This window comes from Ixodes scapularis, unplaced genomic scaffold, assembly GCF_016920785.2.
Source record: "Ixodes scapularis isolate PalLabHiFi unplaced genomic scaffold, ASM1692078v2 PGA_scaffold0__279_contigs__length_252992795, whole genome shotgun sequence".
NCBI lineage: Eukaryota > Metazoa > Arthropoda > Arachnida > Ixodida > Ixodidae > Ixodes > Ixodes scapularis.
This window is the reverse complement of record NW_024609835.1, coordinates 49,983,828-50,008,382: the sequence shown is the minus strand read 5'-3', so window position 1 is coordinate 50,008,382 and position 24,555 is coordinate 49,983,828. Positions and strand designations below refer to the sequence as shown.

Genomic DNA, 24,555 nt, shown 5'->3' with positions numbered 1-24,555 from the left:
GTGATTTTCTGAAATAGGAAAATTCATGAGTGTGAGGGTCAGTGAGGGCCATGAGGGCTGTGAAGGCTTTGAGGACCGTGAGGGGCGTGAGGGGTATGAGTGCGTGAGGGCCGTGAGGGCGGTGAGTGCGCGAGGGACGTGAGGGCTATGAGTGTGTGAGGGGAACGAGGACGGTGAATGCGTGAAGGGCCTGAAGGCCATGAGTGCGTGAGGGGCGTGAGGGCGGTGAGTGCGTTAGTGGCGTGAGAAGCGTGAGGGCCATGAGTGCGTGAGGGGCGTGAGGGGTATGCGTGCGTGAGGGCCGTGAGGGCGGTGAGTGCGTGAGGGGCGTGAGGGCCATAAGTGAGTGAGGGGCGTGAGTGCGTGAGGGCCGTGAGGGCGGTGGGTGCGTGAGGGCCATGAGTGCGCGAGGGGCGTGAAGGTGATGAGTGCGTGAGTGTCGTGAGGGCCATGAGTGCGTGAGGGGCGTGAGGGCCATGAGGTTCAGTGAGGGTGAGTGAAGGGCTGAAGGTGAGTGTGACTGTGAGGATGAGGGAGAGTGAGAGGCTGAAGGGGAGTGTAGCTGTGAGAGTGAGGGCCAGTAAGGGGCTTAGGTGAGTGTGACTGTGAGGATGAGTGACGGCGACTTAAAATGTCGCCCTCTGCAGGTGAGACGAGGGACGACGTACACTTTCTCTCATTCATCAAGTGTAAATAAAAAAAGAAGTAAAATTAAACTCTTAATTTCTGAAAATTGAGAATCAAACAAAAAAGACTCCGATCAGCATCAAATTTCCAGCGAAAAATAAACACCGATAAACACCTTTAGAATTCTCTCAGAAGTCTTTCCAATAGCAAGTGCACATCTATCTGCTCTTGCCTAAACCGTGTCCGGTTTGCGTATGTATCTTATCGCATTTGACACCTCACTGCTTTAGTAAGAGATCGGCAAGATTTTTTATTGTACTTTATTTTGATGTAAAGAGACAAAATTGAGTTTTTAACAACTTTTGACCAGCAAGCTAAGCACAGTGAAAGATTGGCACGCTAGGTTTATGAAGACGTAGATTAGAACAAAGCATATAACGTGTTTTTGAACAAATTTAAAGAAATATACGAAACGTACTTTCCATGAATATCTCGTAAATTGTTGAAAATAAATCGTAAATCAAGAATAACCTCAGATTTTTTTGTTTAAAATTAATAGAAAAAATGTTTTGCACAAGATATTCATAAACACCAAGGACCCTGAACACCTTAAAGGAATGCTGAATCGAAAATCGAATTTCAGAAAATAACGCAGAATCGATAGGCAAGAAGCTACAAATCCCAAAACGTCACTCATAAAGCGGTATCTCCAACGGATAGTCGTTTTCTTTTTATAAAATAGCGCGCTCGCACAAGACCGAAAAGACAGGTGACCTCGCGATTCTCATATCCCATATCCTCCTTTTTTCGCTTTGAGACCGCGAGAGCGCGGAGAGGAAAGGGAGTCTCCTCCTTCTCAACTCTTCTGCGATAAGATGACGTCGAGTCAGCATTCTTTCTCATTCGCATCATTATTTTACAGAAATACGGCCATCCGCTCGAGATATGGCTATATGAGTGATGTTTCGTCGTTGATGGCGCCCTGTTGAACACTTCTTCAAGCTTATTTGGTGAAATCGGAATTTCGGTTCAGCATCCCTTTAAAGCCATTTAAATCATACCTTAACATACTTGCAAGGGAATTAAAAAGTGCTAGAGCAAGGTACTTTTATAACTACTTTTGTCCATAGCAATGCAAACAGACGTCACGTGGGAAAAGCTTAACAATGTCCTGAATAGTTCTCACGAAATGAAGCAAATTGAGTAAATCCGCCTGCACAATGTAGAACTTACAGAAACATTACTAGAAAATGCTTTTAATAATCACTTTGTAAATTTGGCAAGAGATAATCTAGACGAAAACGCTTGCGCGTATTTTAAACGTAAAAATGAAAGTTAGAAAAAAAAATTGGTTTGCTTTGTATGTTTATACAGCCTTGATGGGAGATACGCCACGACGGGTAATCGGTCTCTTAGCTGTAGATGAGAAATTTAGACAGTGCAGTACAACCGCTAACCTGGAATTTTTAACGTGCATCATGCAGCAGTAATTTCACGAACGCGTGCCGGTACGAAACTCATCCAGATCGAGACGGGTGCGGCGGCGGGGATCAAACCAGCAGGTTCCCAGCGCTCCACGCTCCGATCTGGGACGCGTTAGCCCACTCGGCCACTACCTCCCTTTGAAAGTTCGATCTTTCTTGAGCCAGTTTTAATATTGAGCCAGTTTTATACATGAAGGTGATGCACGTATTTTTGTCTTTAAAAAATAGTACAAGCTGAAACGCTGATGATATGCAGATAGGTCTAATAAACTATGTAATAGATGTATCACCCTGTCTGACCTACATTTTTCATCTCCGTTTGCAGCCTCGGGGTGTTTCCAAAAAAATATATATACAGATAGCTAAGGTCAGCGTTTTGTTTAAAAAGGGTGACAAGAACGACATGACAAACTACTGGCCTATTTCTATCCTACTGGTTTTTTAAAAGGTTCTAAAAAATATTGCTTTCACGTATGGTGAAGTTCGAAAATAAGCACAGTATAATTAATCCGTCGCGGTTTGGTTTCCCTAGAGGCCGGTCTACCGAGCTTGCTCTTTTATAGCAAAAATAATATATTTTAAACAACTTTTAGCAAAAAAAAAAAAAAGACCCTTGGAATAATAATTGATTTTAGCAAAGCGTTCGGTCATCTAAATCATATTCTTTTAATAACAAAACTAGAACGTTGGTTTTCATGGACAGGTATCAACTCTAATTGCATCATATCTTTCACATACTGTAAGCAATACGTCCATATAAACGGTTAGTCTTCTAATATAAAACCATTTCAATCTGGAGTTCCCCAAGGTAGTATTCTAGGTCCTTGTTTGTTTAATTTATAGGTCAATGATATTTTTAACTTAAAAAATCAAATATATAATTTACGCTAACGATACTAGTATGCTATTTGCCGGTAATAACTGTAATGAACTAATAAATATCACTAATGAAACATTTAAAGACCTTGTAAGGTAATGTTTCACAAATCAATAAAAATTAAACAAAGGTCCAAGCAGACCTTTCGATGTCCTGCTTGTACCTCGAAAGGTCCGCGCTATATACTAAATAAATAAATAAATAAATCAAAAGCGCTTTTATTTCAGCAATAAAACAAGAGTTACCTCTACTAGTGATATCGTTTTAAATTCGGAAGAAAGAAAAGGAAGAAAGGAGAAGGTGGAGGATGTGAGGGGGAGGAAGAAGAAAGGAGAAGGTGGAGAATGTGAGGGGGAGGAAGAAGAAAGGAGAAGGAGAAAGAGGGGGAGAAGAGAAGGTGAAAAAACGCTCCACGTTGGGCGCCAATTATGTGGGTCGCCTGTCAAAACCGCCCGACCAGGCCGAGTTCCACTCGCTCCAAGGAAGTCACACAGGGAGCGCTATCACCAAGAGAGCTTTTATCGATACTCAAGGCTGAAGAGGGACAAGGCTGCCGTGCGGTCCGGGTCTTCCGTTGGAGTGGCTGCCCGGCGCCGGCTCTTCTGTATGTCTCATCCTTCAAACTCCAGCTCACGCACCTGACCCGCCACGTGCCACCTTTTTCTTCCTCGCCGCTCACGGCGCCGTCCCTCCACGTGCCGTGCGGCTCATTGTCCCCCACACTCCACTCCCCAAAAGCCTCCAGCTCCGGGGGGTCCGAAGCATCCCGAGTCGCTGGACCGTCTGCCAAGCACTCTTCCAGCTCGCCCATCTCTGCGTCGCTAGTGGTGGAGGATGCGGACAGTGCCGCAGTTGTCGAACGGGGGGCCGACACCCGTGGGACAGGTGTGTGTTCGGGAAAGGGGCCGAGCGACGGGTCTTCGGCGACGGCTCCGTCGACGAGCAGTTGGTCGGGGGCAGGACTCCAGCTTCCCGTAGCTTGGCTGAAGCCGAGAGCCGCCGGAGCTAGGAGGTCTGGCCGATCCCGGCGAAGCAGTTGTACTGCATGTCGCTGCGACGCCGGCGGGGCGGCCCACGGTTTTCAAGGGGTCAGTATTAGGGATGTCGCGAACCACCCTAGGCTCGATTTCGAAAGGTTTCAATATTTTCGAAGGAAACTGAGGTTTGAATTCGAAAAATTTCGATATTTTTGTATCCACCGAGGTTCGAAATCGAAAAATTCGCAACTTTCGACCACAGTGGAGTTCCGAAATTGAAAAGTTCGAAGCTTTCACGGTTTCTAAAATTTCGGGTTCGAATATTTTGAATATTTTGTTACTCGAGGTTCAAAAATTCGATGATTTCGAACTTTCCTAACTTGAAAATCGAGATATTCGAAAATTTCGAATTTCGATTCTGAAATTCGAAAAATTGAAGATTTCAAAATTCTTTGGATATAAAATTCGAAAAATTCGAACGCTTCGGTGTTTTAAAGGCATAAAGCTCGAAAAATCGAAGGTTTCGAACTTCTTTCTACATAATGGTTGAAGGTTTCGATTCTCTTTTTACACGAAATTAAAAAAAAAAAAAAAGAAACTTCAAAGATTTTAAATTTCTTTTAGGTCCAAGTTTTCAAACTTCGAAGTCCGGTTTTCATGTGCCTCCACAGTTTCAGTTTCAAATAAAGTTTTCACGACTCACTGCTTTTCACGAAATCAGGTTTAGAAAAGTTAGGTTGTGATAATTAGACTCCGCGAAGTTGGGTCAGGCAATTAAATGAGACGACGAATGTCCCGAATGTGCTAGAATATTTGCCAGTGCAGAGTTACATGTGACCATATATCAGTAGTTGTGACCGCCAGCCCCCCCGGGGGGGGGGGGGGGGGGGGGGTCTTTAACGAGCATCACAGGGTAGTAATCACACAAACGCACTGTTTCACGATACTCATCCAGTTCGAAATGGGCAGGAGGTTGAAGCTCAGAAAAAACTTGAAGCGACCTGGCAAACTACCTCCCTACCCCTTACACGCTGGTAGTAATCCAATCGAACGCCACCCGCGTGACACTGGCATATAGAAAATTAAGTTTGTAATTGTCCTGGAGGTTTATTTTCCGGGACGGAGGAAACGCCTCGAAAAAAACACAGAAGCCGACACAACTCGAGGTAGAGGAGCGTTCTACCACACAAGTGGCGTCGGAAGAAGAAAAACAGGGGGGGGGGGGGGGGGGGGGGGGGGGGGCTGCAGCTTCTTTTTTTTTTTATTTTTCGGACTGTTAAAAAAAACAATACGGGTAAAGAGGGCGTGGTTGAGCTTATTTTAATCCGGATTGTCAGAAGGCACTACTTGTCACATACTTAGTGGTTCGGAAGTTCACAGCAATGTCTTTTCGACCTAAATAAGTGTGCCATTGATAAAAAAAATTCAAAAAATTAACGATAAATGCGGGGATAAAAAGCTGGAGAAAAAAAAAACTATCAAGGATTCGCCGGAAGTGTTGTATTCTTGCATATACAGAGGCCTTAGAACTTCGAAAAAAGTTTCTCCTACCAAAATGCGTACAGGCTAAAAGAAACACGTCCCGAGAACGTGAAGCGAAAAGAAATATTTATTTTTTAATGGCGGGCTGAACTTGAACAATATTAGATATCTTCTCCCATGAGTTAATTTATTCCTAAACGTGAAAAACCAATATATACATCATTTTGTATTCTGCAGATGTTAATGATATTTACTGTCTGTAGTATTAATTTAAATGCGATACCTCGAACAACTTAGACGAAAAAAATACCAAGTTTAGGGCATAATTACCCGTATAAATGTTTGGACATTTATTCGAAACTTATCTTGAATAACAATAATCACATATTAAGCCGACACTTACCTAGGCCAGGCACGTAGCCAGAATTTTGTTTCGGGAGGGGGGGGGGGGGGGGGGGGGGGGGGCCGGGCCGCCCATGACAAAATGCTGTATGAGGGGGAGGGGGGAGAGGAAGGTCCCAGCAAAACGGGCAATTTCGAGAGGGGGGGGGGGGGGGGGGGCGGGCCCCATGGGCCTCCCCCCTGGCTACGTGCGTGCTATACATAGATCATTCTTAAAAAGTTTAACATCTCTACCATAAATAGCTTCGGCTATAGCCCGCTTGAAATATGGCACAAGCGACAATCGTCAAAAAACTGTCGTCCTTCCTCGCTCCTTCGGGAATTTATTTCTTTAAAACTAAGCATGCCAGAACATTGAAATAAACGGCAATGTCTTTCGTAAGAAACGCAGCACAGCATGTAAAAATTCGAGAAAAAAGAATTACGAATGTACCTTACTACATGAATTCAAATGAAACCGTCCGCCGGTCTTTCGAAGTTCGACGAACGTCGAACGTTTACCTTAAAACTTCGAAGTTCGTCGACCTTTTGACATGTCACGATTCGAAAATTCGAAACTTTTCGAGTTTGTTTGATAAGTTAGTTAGAAAATTATCAAATTCCTTAGCTAGGAAATTCGAAAGGTCGAAAAGCTTCGAAATTTTTAGAGCAAGAAGTTCGAAAGTTCAAAATTTATCGATTTTTTAATCTATCAAGTTCGAAAGTTTGACAGGCATCGATTTTGCAGTGTAATAAGTTCGAAAGTTCAAAAAAGATCGAATTTTTTAGTGTTATAGGTTCAACGGTCCGAAAATCGTCGAACTTCTTAGTTTACCAAGTTCGAAAATTCGACTTCTGTCGAATTTTACATTATAGAAAGTCCGATAATTCGAAATCTTTCGCATGTTTCGAACCGCTTGATTCGACAGTCAAAACTTCGGTTCGAAAAAAGTTCCCGGCACCCTGAGTCAGTATGTCGCCGGCTGGCCTCGTGCGTGTCCTCGTAGACCACCGGGACCTGGCACTGCAAGCAGGCGTCTGGGTGGTCGTCATGTAGCGAAAAACGGGGCAGCGTATGCCCCCGGAAGGGCTGCGGAACTTGGGTGTCCGGTTGAGACAGGTTCGGTCTAGGCTGATTCCGCCAGCGCACCCTCGACACGAAGTGGACCGCTTCTTGGCCCTTTTGGGCCGTCCAGGTGGCTACCATGTGTCGAGGGGGCTTTCGTCGAACATGTTCTCAAGGTAAAGGCAGGTCCACTCCGCTCCATGGGGGGGGGGGGGGGGAGTCTTGTGTGCCCGCCTGGTCCCAGGGACCACCCAACACCACCTAAACAGAAAGTGTCCGCATGGTCTCCTCTCCCTCTATGAAACGTCATCAGAGTCCGATGGCACTAACTCGGCTATTGGGCCCGAGCCCGACCTTCGACGCGCTGAATGGACACGAGTCCCAGGCTAACACCTGACACAGCACTCGTGCCCAATCTCACGCATCGATCCATCTGACAGTGATGGCGCGTGCGGAGGCCTTCTGTCTAGATGGTGTTGGACTGCCCCGGTACTCCCTCCTCCTCTTGAGGAGGAAGAGGGAAGGGTACTGAGGGGAGCGTATACCCCTACTCCCTCCTCCTCAGATCCTCATCCTGCGTGCTACTCCTTCCTCCAAGCGGCGTCGGTGTCGGCGCAACTGAGAAGTCACGTGACCCTCGTGACCTCACGGGGGTCACGTGACGTCATCGTGATAACGTCATCGTCAGTGATGACGTCACACGTGACGATGACTTCATCAGTGACGTCATTGTTCTCACTGTCATTCTCATTGTCATCAGTGATGATGACAATGAGAATGACAATGAGACTGAACGCCTGACATCACGATGACTTCATCGTGATGAAGTCATCGTGATGACTTCATCACGATGACGTCATCAGTGATGTCACGCGTTCCCTAATGCACTGCGCGGTTACGCCGACGGTGACGCCGCTCAAGCCGGAAACGGGCGCCTAAGAGCTGCGCTCTAAAAAGAGGAAGAGGTGGGAAAAGGAGGAAGAGGAGTAGAGGAGAGGAGGACGAGGGGAGAGGAGGAGTAAAGGAGGAGGGGAGGACGAGGAGAAGAGAAGGGGTGGAGGTGCTCAAACACGAGCATCATGCACTCGAGGGTATCTTTGGCAGGCCTGCAAATCACTCCTGGTTACTTGACGAGCACCGAACGACTAAAGGCCTGACGAATGTACACCCGCCGGCAATATGAAGGTGAACACCTTACCTAGTTTGTTGGCTGTTTTACGGCTCCCTAAAGCTATATTAACTCTCAACGTCTCAAATGGTACGTGGCTTGGGAGTCTAAACTTTGCGTTCTAGCCCTCTTCTGGAACAGAGCTTGTTCCAAAACTTCCAGGAGCGTCAAAAACAAGAAGAGGGCTGTTCACCTTCATATCGCTCACGGGTGTACCATCGCAAGCATGCTACATGTGTTTGGGGCTTGTCGCTGTCGTTTGTTTCTGTTTGTCTCTCCAGTGAGACTCGGACATTAGAGTTACTGACAGGTTAAGAAACGTTAGACGTGGATTCTACGTTCGAGCTGCTCGCTCGGTGGTTGATTGTCCGGTGTTTTAAACGGCTAGTGGGTGGCGAAATACTATGTAGTTTATTTGTGTTTGTATGTCTTCTGTGGGCACTGGCAGAATAATAAACGCGGGGGGCGACCTATTATTCTGGTGCTTGGAACGCGGCTCCAACTGCTGTGTTTACCGCGTCCAAAAAACGTGGTCCCTCCGTTTCCGCCTGATAGCGTCATACAAGTGTCACGCTGTCGGCGGCCGCAATCGTGGCGGCCTTGCAGCAGTGGTGGTGCACGTAGCAGACGCCTGTTTCCTGCTCCGGATGGCTCTCCCGGTTGACAGTCCACTGGAGTGTTTATGCAGGCCAGGAGCGTTTATACAGGCCAGGAGCGTTTATACAGGCCAGGAGTTTATACGTTGCGACGACAGCGACATTCACGCTTGCATGTACTTTTTTTTTTCCCCGAAAACTCTACGTTTATCTATTAGGATCCCGCCATCCAACAAAATTACACTCCGACTTTTGGGACGTCATTCTTTTTTTTTTTTTCCACTTTGGGACTACTTTTGATGGCGGAAGAGGACGCTGAATGCACCAGGCACAGACGCGTTCCAGGCACCGAACTATTACGCATTCTTATGCGGAGAGCAAGTCGACTGCTTTTTCCGCAGGAGTTGCGATGACGTAAGAACGACTCTGAGCTCTTATTGGCTGATTGAAAAAATAGTGGGTATACGTAGACCCCAAAGTATCTAGCATTGAGATCTACCCAGTATTCTTTTTCAGTCTGGCAATAAAAACTCGGCGTCGTTCTGACGTCACTGCAACTCCTGGGCAAGAAACAGACGACTTGCTCTCCTCATTGCCCGATGCCGCAATCTGATTGGCTGCGGAACGATAGTATACGTTATGCAGAACTGGCCACGCCCGGATGGATAAATAGATGTTAATGGCTATACCCTTTGTAATGGGTGGTAGCTTGCGCCATCTAGCCTTAGTCTAAGAAAACACTCCGGCGCTTTTTCAGCTGTCAATGGCTGCTGTCAAAGCGCAGTACCTTCATTGCACTCTCTCACGAATAGACGTTTTACTGCTTCCCGTAGTTCTCAGTCACGTGGATTTCGTATCTGGTATGCGGGACGAAAAAATTAAGGAAACATTTCAACCTGAAACATGCAAGAAAATATAGGTGAGGCAAAACAAGAATGTGTGACAATAACGCATTTTTTGTAAACACCTTCCAGCGGCGTGGACTGATCAAAATGATGTTTTACCGCGTACCAGAAGTGACGACATTAAATATGGCTGCGCCCTTGTGTAAAAATGTGTATAGTTTGTCGCAGAGTCCCCAGACAGCCCCGCGAAATATGCGAGAAAGCTGGGCGAATAAGGAGGTCGCAGAAAAGAAATGAAACCTGGGGTGTGAGTAGAGCCGGATTAAGGCATTTCGGGGCCCTGGGCTAAGGACGCTTCAGGGGCCCTAATGATGATGATGATGGCGACGATGATGGTGATAATGATGTCTGGTTAAGGCAATGAACCTGAGAAATACTGCAGTTTCCTTTAGTTTTTAATCAATAGAAAGTAGCCTGAAAATACAAAAACAAATTTACCATTCCCGTCTGGTTTCAACTAGGGAGCACTCCGGCAAGACCACCGCGGAGGCGGCATGCAGCTTTGTTTCCTTCCCCAGCAGCGTCGAAGGCCGCACTTTCAAAGTGTAAGCGCTGCTCAAAAACACGTGTTTGCGCGCACGAGGCACGAGCGCGAGTAGGGTGAGGGGGGAGGTGTTTATAACATTTTCCTTCCTGACAAAAAAAAAAAAAAAAAGAGGTGCGAAAAACCCCAGATTACGGGGCCCCTCACGTGTTTTCTTCGTTTGCTCGAAGCCGCTTTCAAAAGAAAGCCGACAAGCACCCTAAGGGGCCACTCACCCACCCAAAGGGCCAGCTTTGTACAGGGACAGGAGTGTGCTACGCGAAGTGCGCGTTCGGCCTCGCTGACATCGCCATTATCTTTGTATACCCCCCTTCTCGAATGCTGCGGCAAGGCAACATCGCTTTCCAAAATATTTTTAGGTTTTTTTTTTTGTGTTTTTTTTCTACGAGCTGCGCATGGGGGCCCCCAGAGAGTCGGGGCCCTGGGCCTGCAGCCCCCTTAGCCCGTACCTTAATTCGGCCCTGGGTGTGAGGTTGGTTTCCTGTGTTCAGTCATGCTCGGCGTCACTCCGATGAAACAGTTTTTTCTGGACTTGGTATTTCTGCAGACAGCGGTAGTAGGCCATCCCGTCACTATGCGGGAAAATTGAAGGGTGTACGCCCTTTGAAAAGTCGGGAGCGTCTGCTTTCCCGAAAAGCCGTTGGTAGAACCAATTGCCGCAATCGGCGAAGGACAAAACTGCAACTACGTTTAGACCTTAAAAAAATACTCTGCGCTGTGCATTGTCAAAAGTTATGGTCAGTGCCGCAGTACTACTCCCATAAAGACCGCGTAGCATTTGCCATGGAAACAAAGCAGACAACCTTCTTCACAACGAACAGCCTCGCAAAAGGAGGACCGTTTTCAAAGTTCCGCCGCAGCAAAGCCAGCCCCATCGACTGCCTTCCAATGCCTAACGGCGAGGACCGCCTCCTTATAACTCTTAATTCGGTCCCCTTCTATCTCCGCCCTGTCCTTCCACAAATCGCACTTCCCCACTCCGTTCATCCAATTCTCATCTCCACCATTTCGCCTTTCAGCTATTGCTGCCGCCGTCGCAGCTCTCCTCCGGCTCCGTTCCATTGTCTCGTCGGTGCTTCCCTTCTACCCTTCCTTCCCGCTTCTGCTTTTTCGCTTTCACGCCCGTCCTATAGGTCTTCCTGAGGTTGATCTCGCGTATTTTATCTTTCTTTTTTTTTTTTCTCTCTGACGTCTAGTTTTTATCTATCGAGCTAGCTTCCTCTCCGACAAACCCGGTTCTTTTGCCATGCTCCTCTTTTTCGTGCTTCTCTATTTTGTGGCCCATGTTCCAGAGGTCTCTTTAACCTCAATCTTTTACACCTTTCCTCTTTCGCCTCGTCGAAGGGGCGCACGCACACACGCACGCACACGCATCACAACACAAAATCGGCTGTCTGTCGGAACAGTTTCGGCGGCGCTGGCCCATGGAAGGGCACCGAGGGAGGAGAAACGCTAATATCTTGATTCGCCAAAGAGGTTTCCTTTGTGATATCTCGGCTTTGCCGGAGGAAGACTTTCTTTCCCAAATCCATCTTTAGACTCTTTTTATGTGTGTTTCTTTATAGTTTTACATTTTAGAGTGTTATTGTTTTTTCTTTCTTGTTGGTGTCTCTTTTGTTTCACTGCCCTCTTGTGCGCGCACTTTGTTCGTCCCTAATCTTTCGTTCTGACGCGGAAGACTGATTCTTCTGCTCTTTCGGAGCAAGTACATTGTCCTGAGCAAGCGCCGACGTTGCTGGCTGCTGCTGTGGAGACGCGCAAAGGCGTGAATTTAGACGCTCCGTGCGGAGCAACGCGACAAGCCATTTCTTTTTTTTTTTTATTATTATTGTCATCACTTTACTTGATTGTTGTCGTCTCGTCTGAAAAGACCCCTTACCTTCCTTTTTTTCCCTTGTGTGTGTTCGTTGAGTAATTCTGGCTTACTTTAACGATGTCATTCTGGCGGCAATGTGCGAAAATTGTGTGTTGTAACATTTACGCTCATAGGTTGTAAATAGAATTTTTAGAGAGAGAGAGAAAAAAAATAAAACATAATGACACGTTCGGTACAAAAAAAAAAAAAAAAAAAAAAAAACGGAGTCACGTCTGAAGGATTCTTGTGGCGAGAGTATAAATATAAAGCGAGGCGGTAGCCGAAACACTCGCTTCTGGACTTGTGAAATCGCAGGGACACAGAGAGAAGAGGGCAAAATGAGGTCCTAAAAACTGTATTCGTATTTCTTTTCCTTTTGAGATTACTTTTGCTTTGAGTTTTTTCGCGCGTAAATTATTCCGGGGTTGAGGAATTGTTGGCCCTGTAGACAATTTAGCGTCCGAATCTGTATTTAGCTCAGTCACTTTTCTCGCTTCCTTTCTTTCTTTTGGAACTGTTTCCATTGCATCACCTAAACAACGAAATAATAGCGTCGTTTTTAACGCAATTGACGCCAAGAGAAAGCCTTAAAAGAAAAAAAAGGTAATAAAACCAACTCTATTAAAAAAAAAAAAAAAACGCGTGCCCGTGTCTGTCTATTATCAGACATATGTCGAACACGACTCTTGCATCATCATAAACCTAATTCCCCTTTGAGCAAAACGTATCGCAATTACGCGCACCGATGGCTTACGCAAAAACTCACTTTCAGCGTGATCCCCGAGAACGTCAGATGGATCTAGCAGTACCCCAGGACCCTGGAAGAAACAAAACAGAACACATAAACTGGCAATGTCAAAGCAAACGAATACAGGAACAAAAAAAGATTCAGGGTGAACGACTCTCCGAAGATACGGCTGTCGGAGCGAACACCCGGCTGCCACCGACTAATGGCCAGAAGGAATTACGGCGAAGGAGCCGTAATGGATACGGTCATGCTGTACTTGGCTGGAAATTAGGTTATGATTGCCGCTTGTTCCGCGAGTTCGCGTCTACGAGCAGCACTTCCGGCCGGAGCAGGCGAACACCGTCTCTGTCACTCCGGGAACTGCGGGACAGAGGAGGAGGGTCGTCCTTCTTACTAGGGTAGCTGCGAACCTTCGGACGTTCGACATGGACCAGGTTCGACTTTTTGATTCGAACTTATATCGCCAAGTTTCGACAAAAGTTCGACTGGAGTTCGACTATTGTGCGCACGCGCGAAAAATGTAAATCCATCTCACCCCACCTGACGGAGGAAGCGTGTTATATTTGTTGGTATATATCGTTTGATTCTTATTTTATAGTGATAAACTAACTGGAGCATTCGAAAAGCGTCAGTATGTTTTTACTTTATGCCAAATATCGGTAGTCATTTTTGTGAGATTGGAAAACCCTAGTTTATTTTTTTCTGAAATTCGAATATTTTGCTATAGAAGTCGGGAAACACTGTCCATAAATTGAACTTCAGGTCATCCTGACGATATCTCATACTCCATGGTGATAGTTACAAAAATGCAAAGAAGAAAAAATTGGCTTAAAAAGACAAAAAAAAATCGTATATTATTTTTAAGGCTAGATGGCGCAAGCTACCACCTTTTATAAAGGAAGCAGCAGTTAATATCCATTTACCCATCCATTCATTTGTCGAATTTTTCCAGAAGGTCGAAGTTTCGTCGAACCAGCCGAGTCTCGAGGTTTCGACGCCTATACCTCCGGTTCGACAGGAGTTCGCGACATCCATTTTCCTTACCCGAAGGAGAGGAGAGCGAAAGGGAGAAATAATAGATCCCCGCCATTCTTTATTGATCCTGATGGACTTGGTATTTTCGCCTGGTTATCGGGGCGGTGGTGGCCGTCCGTCGATCCTCAGAGCGCGTCTCCAATGGGCACTGAATGCAAGGGGACGCGGCGGAACCGTTCGTTCGACGGTCTCCTCCGCGATGCGATTCGAGACTGACACGGTTTTTGAAGGGGGAAACATGAAGGTTTCTTCGGGTTAGTCGCAACGTCGTTCGCTGGAAGCGTAGCGGGGTGTCGGTAGGACGTGGTAAGCGATGAGTGGTCGTCGAGGGTGTCTGTTAAAATAGTCAAACAACAAATGAGCTGGTGACTGTTCATTTTTCAAAAGATATATATATATATTTAGTCTGGACCACTCAGAGAGCGTCAAAAGTGCGCCATCATGGTGTTTGTCATATTTCTGTACAGGTCGTGTGATCGCTGAACCAATCATAAACAGAAAAGGCATAGTGACGTGCACTTTCGGGGCTGATTGATTGGTGCGATTTCTTCGTAGCGTCGGCTGTGTCTGTACTTCAGGTGAAACGAGGTATAGGCAATAGATTGCACTGAATAAACTTAAGGCCAACCGATGTATGCGGTATTTACGCGCCTTTAAAAAAACAAGTGGAGCCAGTTGCATTAGGTAGGTGAGCTCCTATCGATATAGCTCTGGGCCAAAATGGCTTTTTGCGCCCGCAGGTGTCATATAAGCTCATGTGGCAGACCCAACCGACACCCCTTTAGAATACCTGCGAACATCTACTACTTTCTTCAAGAAGTGTTTTTCACCAGTCGGATGTGATGGAATATGCGTCTTCTCTTTTACTTTTACTTTTACTTGAGATACTTTGATTATCTAGGCGATCTTGGCGATCTTAGCTCAACACATCGCGAGTTTGATGGCCATACTCAGATTACAACTAAGTACGACCGCAGCAGCACTACAATCTGACGGAGCAAATCAAGCAGTGCCATAAGTGCATCATCGCCACGGCGGCCATCGCCTTTGCGTTTTTCCACCGGATGAACCAGTCACTCGAACTTAATGCGGCGTGATCCTGCGTTTTCGTTTCTGTACGTGATTGGTTTAGCCGCTTATAAACAAGCAAAAATGGCGGGCGTCATGGCGATGCACTTTTGGCGTTGCTTGATTAGCTACGTCAAATCGTGGCGTTTGTTACGGTCGGACTTGACTGTGAAACCGAGTGTAGACCTTTCCAACAATCGCCTTCTGCACGCTAAATTCTGTCTACTGGGATGTGGAAGGCGTACTGAGCATGCACAGCAGCTCTCTTCCACGATATGTGAGACGCTACGCAGGCGTCCACAGTCCACTGACTCGGCATTTTTCGCCCGGGTGATAAGCGCAAGTACGAAAGCGTTGTCTTACTCAAGGGCGGGTTTCTGCCGATGGCATTTCTTTACTGTTCACCGCTGCTATTGTAACGGGGTTCTACAACCCTCATAGGCGACTAGCAGTTGGTTATTTCGGCATCGCTCTTCTTGTCCTCCGTCCTACAAAAAAAAAAAAAAAGCATTATATTTTTTAGTTGCTGGGTGCCGTTTTTATTTGTATGGTGGTTTCGAGGAGGGCAGACGTTGTACCGACGTGAATTTATGCGATCACTTCATCGTAGTGTTCATAGACTGCGCGAACAGAGCAAATACGACGTACAGTCAGGCCGGAGTTAACTACTGTACCCTTAAGGTGTCTCGTCTAACTTCTAGGCTCGTTCCATTTTCTTCTCTTTTTTTATGCTGTCGTCAGGTTGTTAAGCACTGGGTTTATCATTGGCTCATTAAAGAGGCCTATGCAACGAGTTTTTAACTTCTTCCTCCTTAGCTTTAATCCTCAGCTCAAAAACGAATTAAGAAATCACGTAGTCGTAACATGCTTGGGCACCGATGCGATGATTCCAAGCTTCCTCCGCGCTTTTTAAGCGCACCACAGAACTTGTCATTCGCAAGTGATAAGTTCTGTCAGGGCACTCATTGGCCACGAACGAGAATCTAAATATATGCCGACGGATTGATGCTGAGCGCACACGTCCAAGTGACGCAGTTCTCGTATCCATTGCGTGAGTTGTATCCATTGCGCGAGTTGGGGTCGGCTGACGTGCCTTGGGTACTGCTGACGTGACTTGGGTGCCGCGGATGCATCATAGTGAAAAGGCGGAGAGCTTTCGAGGAAAGGAGGTACGAAATATTCAACTATATCTCCAAACGTTCGTTCCGAAGAGCCGGCTTTTTACTTTCTACCCTTTCTTTTGGCCCCCTAAGCGATGTGTGATTAGCAAAGTCCCAATCTGAAATCACTTATTCCAGCTCAAAATGCATTTTATGGAACCTTTAAGATGCCTCTCAAAAAACAGTGGCTCGGGTTCTGCAACTTCTACAAGTTATTTATCACTGGTTTATTTATGGTATGTTTATTAAAATACACAATTGACGTACACCAATTTTATCCCCTACGAATAGTGCCCTAGAAAAGCCCTTCCCACTGAACTACAGCATTTAGGATTATAGCCTCTCAATTTATGAGAAAAAAAAGCATAAACCGGCGATCACTTGGCTACTTCTAATACCCCATTCACACGGGCAGAATAAAGGCACCTGTAACATATGTCCCTTTGCAATCGGCGAATCAGACAGCACTCTTGGGTCGCGAGCGCATGGCACGCGCGGAGAAGCGTGAACTCATCCGCCGCGGGCACCGCGCACACCCAATTGCCCTTTGAAATAGGTACCGGAATCTACCCTTATTCGAGGCAGGATGGCTTCCTCTACAGAAGCACGCACACGGAATATTTTACCGTCTTGCACATTTTCGTTTGCGAAAGTGCGGAACAGCTACTTCCATATGCTGCGAATTTAGAGTCACACCAAGATTCATGTCTGAATAAATACGTCAAAGACGAGCAGACGCGTTTAGGGTGATAAAAAGCGACACCTACGTAAAAACAAATTTTAAGAGCATTTAGGTTAGAGGAGTGTTCATATCATCGACCCGCCCGTCTGAACCGGGTCACTTTCCAAGAGAAAAAATACATTGTAAAAAATAAGCGCTTTATGTAAACAACACGAGCTATTTGTTTTGTGTCGTCACTCATCATTACTACAGCATACTGCCTTTATATATAACATCATAACAACCCAAACGCCGTATATCATCTTTGTTTTACTTTATCCTTTGTTCTTTTCAGTTCGCTGTACCAAACGTATATAGGTCCTTGCGCTCTTGCCTGCTTTTCTTAACTTTCCTTTCTCGGTGGCTGCGCTGACGCAATAATTTACTTCGGCTACCCGCACTGCTACTCCGCAAATTATATCATTCGAGGACACTTTTTTTTTGTCTAAACTCGAATTTACGAAATAAAGTAATAGACACGAGGTTCGCCACTTAATTAGATTAACCAGAAGCTCGCCTAACGCACATGCTACGACGACGCTGAGCATAATAGCAAAAGCAAGTTGAGAACAATGATCTCTAGGCTATCGCCTCGACACTCCGCAATCAAAAAGAAAAAAAAAAGTCACGCTTATCGCGTCGTTCCGTGGCCCACCTTTCTTTCTGTACAGCGAGCGCCTCTTATTCGGGCAGCGAGGCGTGACGCGTTAATGAATAACGTTAAACCGCTAATGACCAGCTCCAAGAACAGCGTGAATCAAGATTGATTTCCGAGCTTTAGACACACGTAATTTTCCGCTGTTCTTGTGTACCGGCGGGCAGACCTGTAAGCGGGCACGTCCCGCATGTCACCCACAGAAGTCTTCTTTTCGAACATATAGACCTCTTTTTTTCCCTTGTTCGGTTTATTGTTTTATTTCTCTCTATTACCACAGTTTTCATGGTAGAGTGAGGGAAAGTTGTATTCGTTTGTCATCGGATGAAAGCAATGGCATGACAGCTTCACTTAATTGTCTCTATTAAGTCCTAAATAAAAAGCAATTCAATCAAATCAATTATTGTTCAACATTTAATATTCGAAACGAATGTCTTCAGAAGATTTGTTAAAGGGGCTAATAAATGTTAATTAGTACTACGTATTCTCTACTAATACGCGCCCTGCTTAGGAACCAGGCCCACCGACGACCTCATTTCAATAATTAGGTGATTATAATCAGAACTCCGCAAAATTAAAGATATCAAAAACTCAAACATATATATATATAAAAATGAAACCTAGGACTCGTAGTTTATTTTGGCACTCAGCGGGAGCTGTGGCGACGTTTCTAAATCAAATCACTGCAGACCTCCAGGAAGCCGAAGAGGGTCTCTTTCTTGAGTTGTTCCTACCGAACGGCCTTTCATCAAGATGAATAAGCTATCAGAGAGGTGTGTGAACCCTGGTTCACTTCCTCAGAGCCTTTCTTCTATTCAGTTAATATATGTGCTCACTGTTATTGATTTGAAGGAACTCTCGTTTCGGATCCGATTTACGGCGGATCCGGAACGTACAGGGTATATAAAAGAGACTGTGAAATGAATTTCGGGCAGGAATAAATGATTTTAGATCGGAACTTTATCAATCGGATATTGTTTACTGGGCCAAGAGGAAGAGGGTAGAGGGTCAAAGCCTACTTTTTGGTACCGAATTTTTGAAATACAGCGGACTATTTCGTACCACCTTTTCTTCGAAATATTTTCGCCTTTTCACTCTGATGCATCCGCGGTGCGCGTCAGTTGAACCCAGCTCACGCAATGTACACGAGAAATGTGTCTCTCGGACGTATGCGCTCGTCAACAATGAATCCGTCGACGAATATTTAGATTCGCGTTCGTGGCCAGTGAGTTCCGCTACGGTACTTATTACCCCTTGCAAATGACAAGCTCCATGGTGCTCTTAAAAAGCACGGTGGAAGCTCGGAGTCATCGCTTCCCGTGCCCAAGCACATCACGACCGCGTGATTTCTCAATTTGCTTTTGAGTTGAGGATTAAAACTAAGGACGATGAAATTGAAAGATCATTTCTTTGTCCCTTAAAAAAAATTAATCCGACAGCTAGAACAGTTGATTTAGAAGGAAAATAAACAATAAACAGCGCGCTCGCGGGACTACATGTTTATACCGTTTGCCCAGAAGACACGGGTGTTACGAGGGAACGCGCTAAATTGAAAGTTATTAAAAACGACCTGAATTTTCGGCGCTTACAATCACTTTCAGCTCCTCGCCTTTCTTCGCTTTTTGTCACAGCATGTACTTCGGAAATTGGAGTCAAGAAATAGATAGTCTCGCTTTCATTGATTTTTTTTTTCTTCTTTTTTTTTTTTAGTTTGACGTACTTTGAAATGAGATTTGAGAGTTAGATGTCTTCCGCAAATACTTCCATCGGAAATTGCGAAATTCGCAGGTCGTGCGGGCTCGCGGATCATCCGATTATCGGCATGAACGCCGAGGGCAGTCGTCGGAGGAAGTCGCCGAACTACCAGTGCGATTTCGAAACCTTTCGAGGCATAATAGAACTCCAGAAGACACCACCACGGGGAAATAGCCCGAGGCCCCCCGTGGCGGCCAAACTTAAACATTGACAGGCCACGTGACTTCCGACTAACGCCGTTTCTTACATCGCACAAGAGACGCTCTGCAGACAGTAGAGAGTTTGGGGAGACCGTCTTTGTACATCCCACACGGTACGGTGGGCCCTCCGGTACGAACTGCGCATGCGCTACTGCAGAAGACCCGCACATGCGCAGTACGTGCCGGATGGCCCATCCTACCTTATCGAATGCGCAAAAACGGTTCTCTAAACCTCTGAACACTCTGAGGCGTGATTATTCCTCGCATGACTCGCCTGTAACATTGGTTAAACAAACTGTCTGCAAGCATGTTCAAAGTATGTATGAATAAAAGCATGCTTTGAATATGCTTGAGTAGATGTTCGAAGATAATTTTATAACCGTGTGTCTGCAGCGAATATTGTGTTTTTGTATGATGTGCGAGAAGGCGGGACTGCGGCTTTACTTTCTTTGTCTCTTGCAGATGAACAAGAGCTCTGTGGGGAGCCTGCTGCTCAAGGAGACAGACATGAAATCGGAGGGGCTCTACTCCTGCGAAGTGTCTGCAGATGCGCCTTCCTTTCAGACAGTGCGATCTGAAAAAGAGCTCAAGGTTTACGGTGAGTTGTACCGAATGAAAACGCAGAGTTCATTTTGTTAATTCGGTCTTCGTACCTAAGGATTTTATCAAATTGGCTACATGCTAGCTAAAGATCTTTCCATCGCTTATCATCTGGGCGAAAAACGCTGAGTCACTGAGCTGTAGTCGCATGCGCAGCATCTGATGTACCACACAGCATATCAAGAGCGCATACTCAGAAGGCGTTCCACGGCCCAGCAGACAAAGATGCAAGCGCAGAAGGCGATTTTTGCAAAGGTCTATAGTCAGCAAGCGAAACTCGTCATCGTGTATCGCCAGACTCCACTAATTTTCGTTTCACTTTAAGCCTGGACGTATGGCCGACGCCCCCAGTTGATGGGACCGACCAAACTGCACCAAAAGCGCGCCAGCATGGTGTTTGTCATGTTTCTGTAAATGCTCTATCATCGCTCAACCAATCATGTACAAGAAAGGTGTAGTGATTTGCGCTTTTGACTCCGTTTGGTTGGTTACATCAGCTTTTAGCGTCGGCTTCGTCCGGGATTAAAGGGGCATTAAACCACTTTCTGCGATAGTTTATTTATGGTCATAACTCAATCCATGGGCTCTAAACATCCCCCCTAAAAAAAAACTAAAAAAAAACACACATTATATTGATGCATTAAGATCGATTACATCTCAACTATCGCTGACACCAGGGAGCGCCATTGGACGAGGAGAAGCCCTTCTTCTCCTCCGACGTCGCCCTCTGGTGTCTGCGATAGTCCCTAGGTAATCGATCCTTGATGTGATTTTGATTTAAAAAATTGGCCACGCATGAATGTAATGTCTGTTTTTTTTTTATAATGCTTAGAGCACTTAAATTATCTGTATATAGATGGCATTTTCTCGTTCAGAATCTCATAACATAGATTTGATGTGACAATGACGACGCAGGTGAGTCCGTGGATTTTTAAAACTGTAAAAGTGTCAGGTTTTGACAATGGTGTACCTACTGAAAACGTATTTTGATTAATTTAAGTTGAGTTCTAGAAGTTTGCTGCACTATTATCTCAACTGCTAGCATGCGATTTGGATAGGCGTGAAGAGAACATATTTTTAGCGCTGAAACAAACGTTCAGGTGAAATGACGCTCTTTTCTAATTCTCCCTTGTGTTTAAGAACCAAGCTATATTTATAATAATGTTTACCGACCTACTTGCTGTGATTGCACACCTTTGAGTAAACGTGCTAATAGACCTTTTAGTAAAGTTATGTATAAAACTATTTTGTAAATATTTATCTTTATTTCGTTTTTATTACAAAATGAAGATATTTTAGGCAGAACTCCATCGCTGTATTGAAGGTGTTTACCGCATATTATAATCGTAAACTCGTCCTTAAAGAAAAAGTTAACAAGAAAAGGTTATTTTCGAATTACTTATTCCTTCCAAGGGGTACACGTGGAATTTCTTAGCTTGCGTATAAAAGCAGAAAGTCCCAGACGTTGCTAAAAATTCATCCGCGTTAAGGCTTCTGCGATCTGGAGCAGAATCATTGCCATTCGTACGACTGAGATTTCAGTTGGCTCTTGAAGAACACCCCGAAGTCAAAATCACCAATAAAATTCGTGGCGAAAGTCGAAAGCCTGTCTTGTCTGTTTGTCTTAAATGTCCCGCTTTCCTTATTGTAAATTGCTAACCAAAACGCTCAACCATCTACACCATATGCAAGCTCGAATTATTCTTAATGTTATAATAAAATCATATTTTGTGCATTTTCGCCGACTTACATTATGCAGAGGTTGATCTCTAAATTCTGTCCACCTTTACGGGAGATGGCTCTGCTTAAGTGAAAAGAAACAAACGTGTTTCAGAATTCGCGCAACGGGCTGCGCAGAGATTTCAATCATTGAACGAAGCGAGGTGCGAGGACCCACGTAATCGTTTTTTAAGTTTCTACTTTCGATTTGCGCGTGAATATTTCTTTTGAATTTAAAAGATGGATTGATTTCGCGATGCCAAGATAGAAACGCTCCGGGGCATTGAGCAAGAAAGAAAGGGAGAGGGAGAGAGAAAGAGGGAGAGGGGGAGGAACTGAGACCTTGACGCAGTCCACGTGGAACTGTAATATGCAGGCGAGCTTTCTCTCTCTCTCTCTCTCTCTCTCTCTCTATATATATATATATATATATATATATATATATATATATACTTTTTTTATTGGAGCCATGCAATATACACAGAGGATTATATTGCCCTGAAACTGATACGAAGAACTAGCAAAATTTGATCTTGCAATTGAATATGTTTACGAATTGCTTAATATAAATACAAAATTAAAAGTTCAGAATTCAACCACTTGAAGGTGAGTTGAGGAGTGGGTCAATAGTTACAATACAATAATAATTTTATTCTCATCAATTGATGAAACGGGAATACGGGAACAAAAGCTTCGAAACAGCTTTAGGCGTCCCTGGCCCCCTTTAATGGCCCATAACCAGGAGCTGAAAAAGGAAGAAATAAACTTATGACTCAATCAAAACTCAATTAAAAATAGAAAATGCAACCAAAAAGCAAACACTTCGTTTTTTGACGCAGCATGCAGTTCAATCAAATACATGTATTAACAATGTTCAAATACATTTCGTAGATGATTAATGGTTAGAAATTGCATGAGATGATCCGACTACGTTTTGGCCCATAACTTTGAACGTGCAAGTAAAAAAAAAATTGATTCGTTTAGATTTAATGTTCCTGGCACACGCACAAAAAAAAAAAAAAAGCTGTGTTCTATTGTTGTTGAACATTGTTTTTTTTTTTTTCTTTTCGCCAGCTTTTTGTGTAAGAAGGCAGAAAGAAAAATTGTAACAGTTGTGGTTCATAGCAGCCTATAAATTTGCTGCGCACTTCAAGCGCTTGAGTAGTACGACGTTACGTATGTTTATCGTACGCATTCTTTTTCGGGGGCGTCCCTTAAAAGCCCCATTAACCGTTGCTACGTGCCAAGCAAACCATGAGAATAGGCAGTGCAGTTTGATTACGTCACCTTCGAGCTATATTGCACATAGAAAAAACAACTCTCTATCTTCTTTTTATTGGCAAACTTTGTTATATGAAGGCGTGATACGATTAGTTGTAAATCGGTAAACGTTATAACTGTCGTTTTTTTTTTTTTTTTTTTTTGTCTTTGGAACTTTTGAATTTACCCGCACTTTCCCACTATCGAAAATTTTATATGAAGCGATCAAATTGTCCCGTTTTTGTAGCACTTTATTCCTCAAATCCACTAACTGTCCAGTGACCGATTTTTTTTTTATTTAAGACAACCCTGAGACTGGGGAAAACAAGGACAAACACGACGAAATCTCAAATCTTTTGTTCTGCAACTTTCCGTTCAAACGTAATTTGTCGACAGGTTGAGCGAGCTTTGTCAGCCTTTTTGGCTACAATTTTTGCTGTTTCTGATCACATGAATAAGTCCACACACACGCGCGCACGCACACGCACGCACGCACACGCACGCACGTACGTACACGCACACACACAAACACACAAATAATATTTTTGCTTTCAATATTTTGACAAAGTCTATAGGAGGTCAGAAGAGCTATTTTGGGTCAGCTATCGTGCAGTGTGTTAATACAAGCTTGTCGAATTGACTATTGCTATTAAACTCTAGAGCTGTTTTTCTAGTAAATCCTTCTACCGGTGCTTCTGCAAACTCTACATTTGCAATCATATAACGGGTTTAAGTGATCGCAATTTTACCTGGCTAAGGCGAGAACTGAGACTTGTTTATTTATGACAAATACACGTGCCGTTCAACAGGGCTTGCTTTTTTTTTTTTTCTATTCTTGTAAAGTTCTGTATCCTCGTTTTTTTTTGTTTTTTTTAAAGTGCACGATTAATAGCTCTTCGGTATTTAAGTTTGATAAAATTCTGCGCCTCTTTGGTCTAATATTAGTGTTAGTACCAAATAGTCTTACTTTTTTTGTCACTTGATTCTAAGGGATTGGTGTACTACAATGTAGGTATTTTAGTTTTGGGGGCGCGGAACAAAAATAAATATTGCTAAATAAATAAATATTAAGCTGGCGGAAGCAACGAAAACGTTAATTTGCTTGCAATATAACTTCAATTTTGTTACCGACTTCATAGCGCACAAAGAGCACACACACGTGTATTCCGGACAAAACGTAACATGCACACCGCGCTCAACTCACAGTCCTCAATACTAGTTCGTGCGCTATTTGTGAGCTATTAAGTCGGTAACACGCTCAACGAACTCGCCCGAGCTACGGTTGAAAAGAAAAAAAAACCCATTAATTTCGTAATAAGATACAGCGTTTGCGTTTTCTCAGACTTTATTCTATTAAATGTAAAGCATCAGGTAGAGTTCTGTTTTTTTTAATTAGATTAAAACCAAGGGTGACACGAAATTTGTATTTAAGCTTTATAAATGAACGGAAATTGGCTTGTTTTTAATTTTTGTTTAATTTTATAAAATATTAACTAAAACCTCACCTCATCCCACTTGTATGTTTTCTCCGAGTTTCGCATATAATAAAATCATAATATATTAATCAAGTATATTCATAACGAACCAAGCTGTAAGTGTACGAGAGGCTAAAATTCAAGTTACAAACAATTTCCAACTTGCTTATTTCGCTTCGACAAAAACAAAAAAATGA

The 24,555-nt window shown here is 44.3% G+C and overlaps 1 protein-coding gene across 2 annotated transcripts in view; it reads left to right on the top strand.

The window, feature by feature from the left end:
- Positions 1–24,555, top strand: part of LOC8037991 (synaptogenesis protein syg-2) — a 264,704-nt gene that overhangs the window by 218,195 nt on the left and 21,954 nt on the right. For both annotated transcript variants that reach the window (XM_040503326.2, XM_040503324.2), the window contains exon 3: positions 19,767–19,902. In XM_040503326.2, the coding sequence (XP_040359260.1) occupies positions 19,767–19,902 (136 nt within the window). The remainder of the gene's footprint in view (positions 1–19,766; positions 19,903–24,555) is intronic.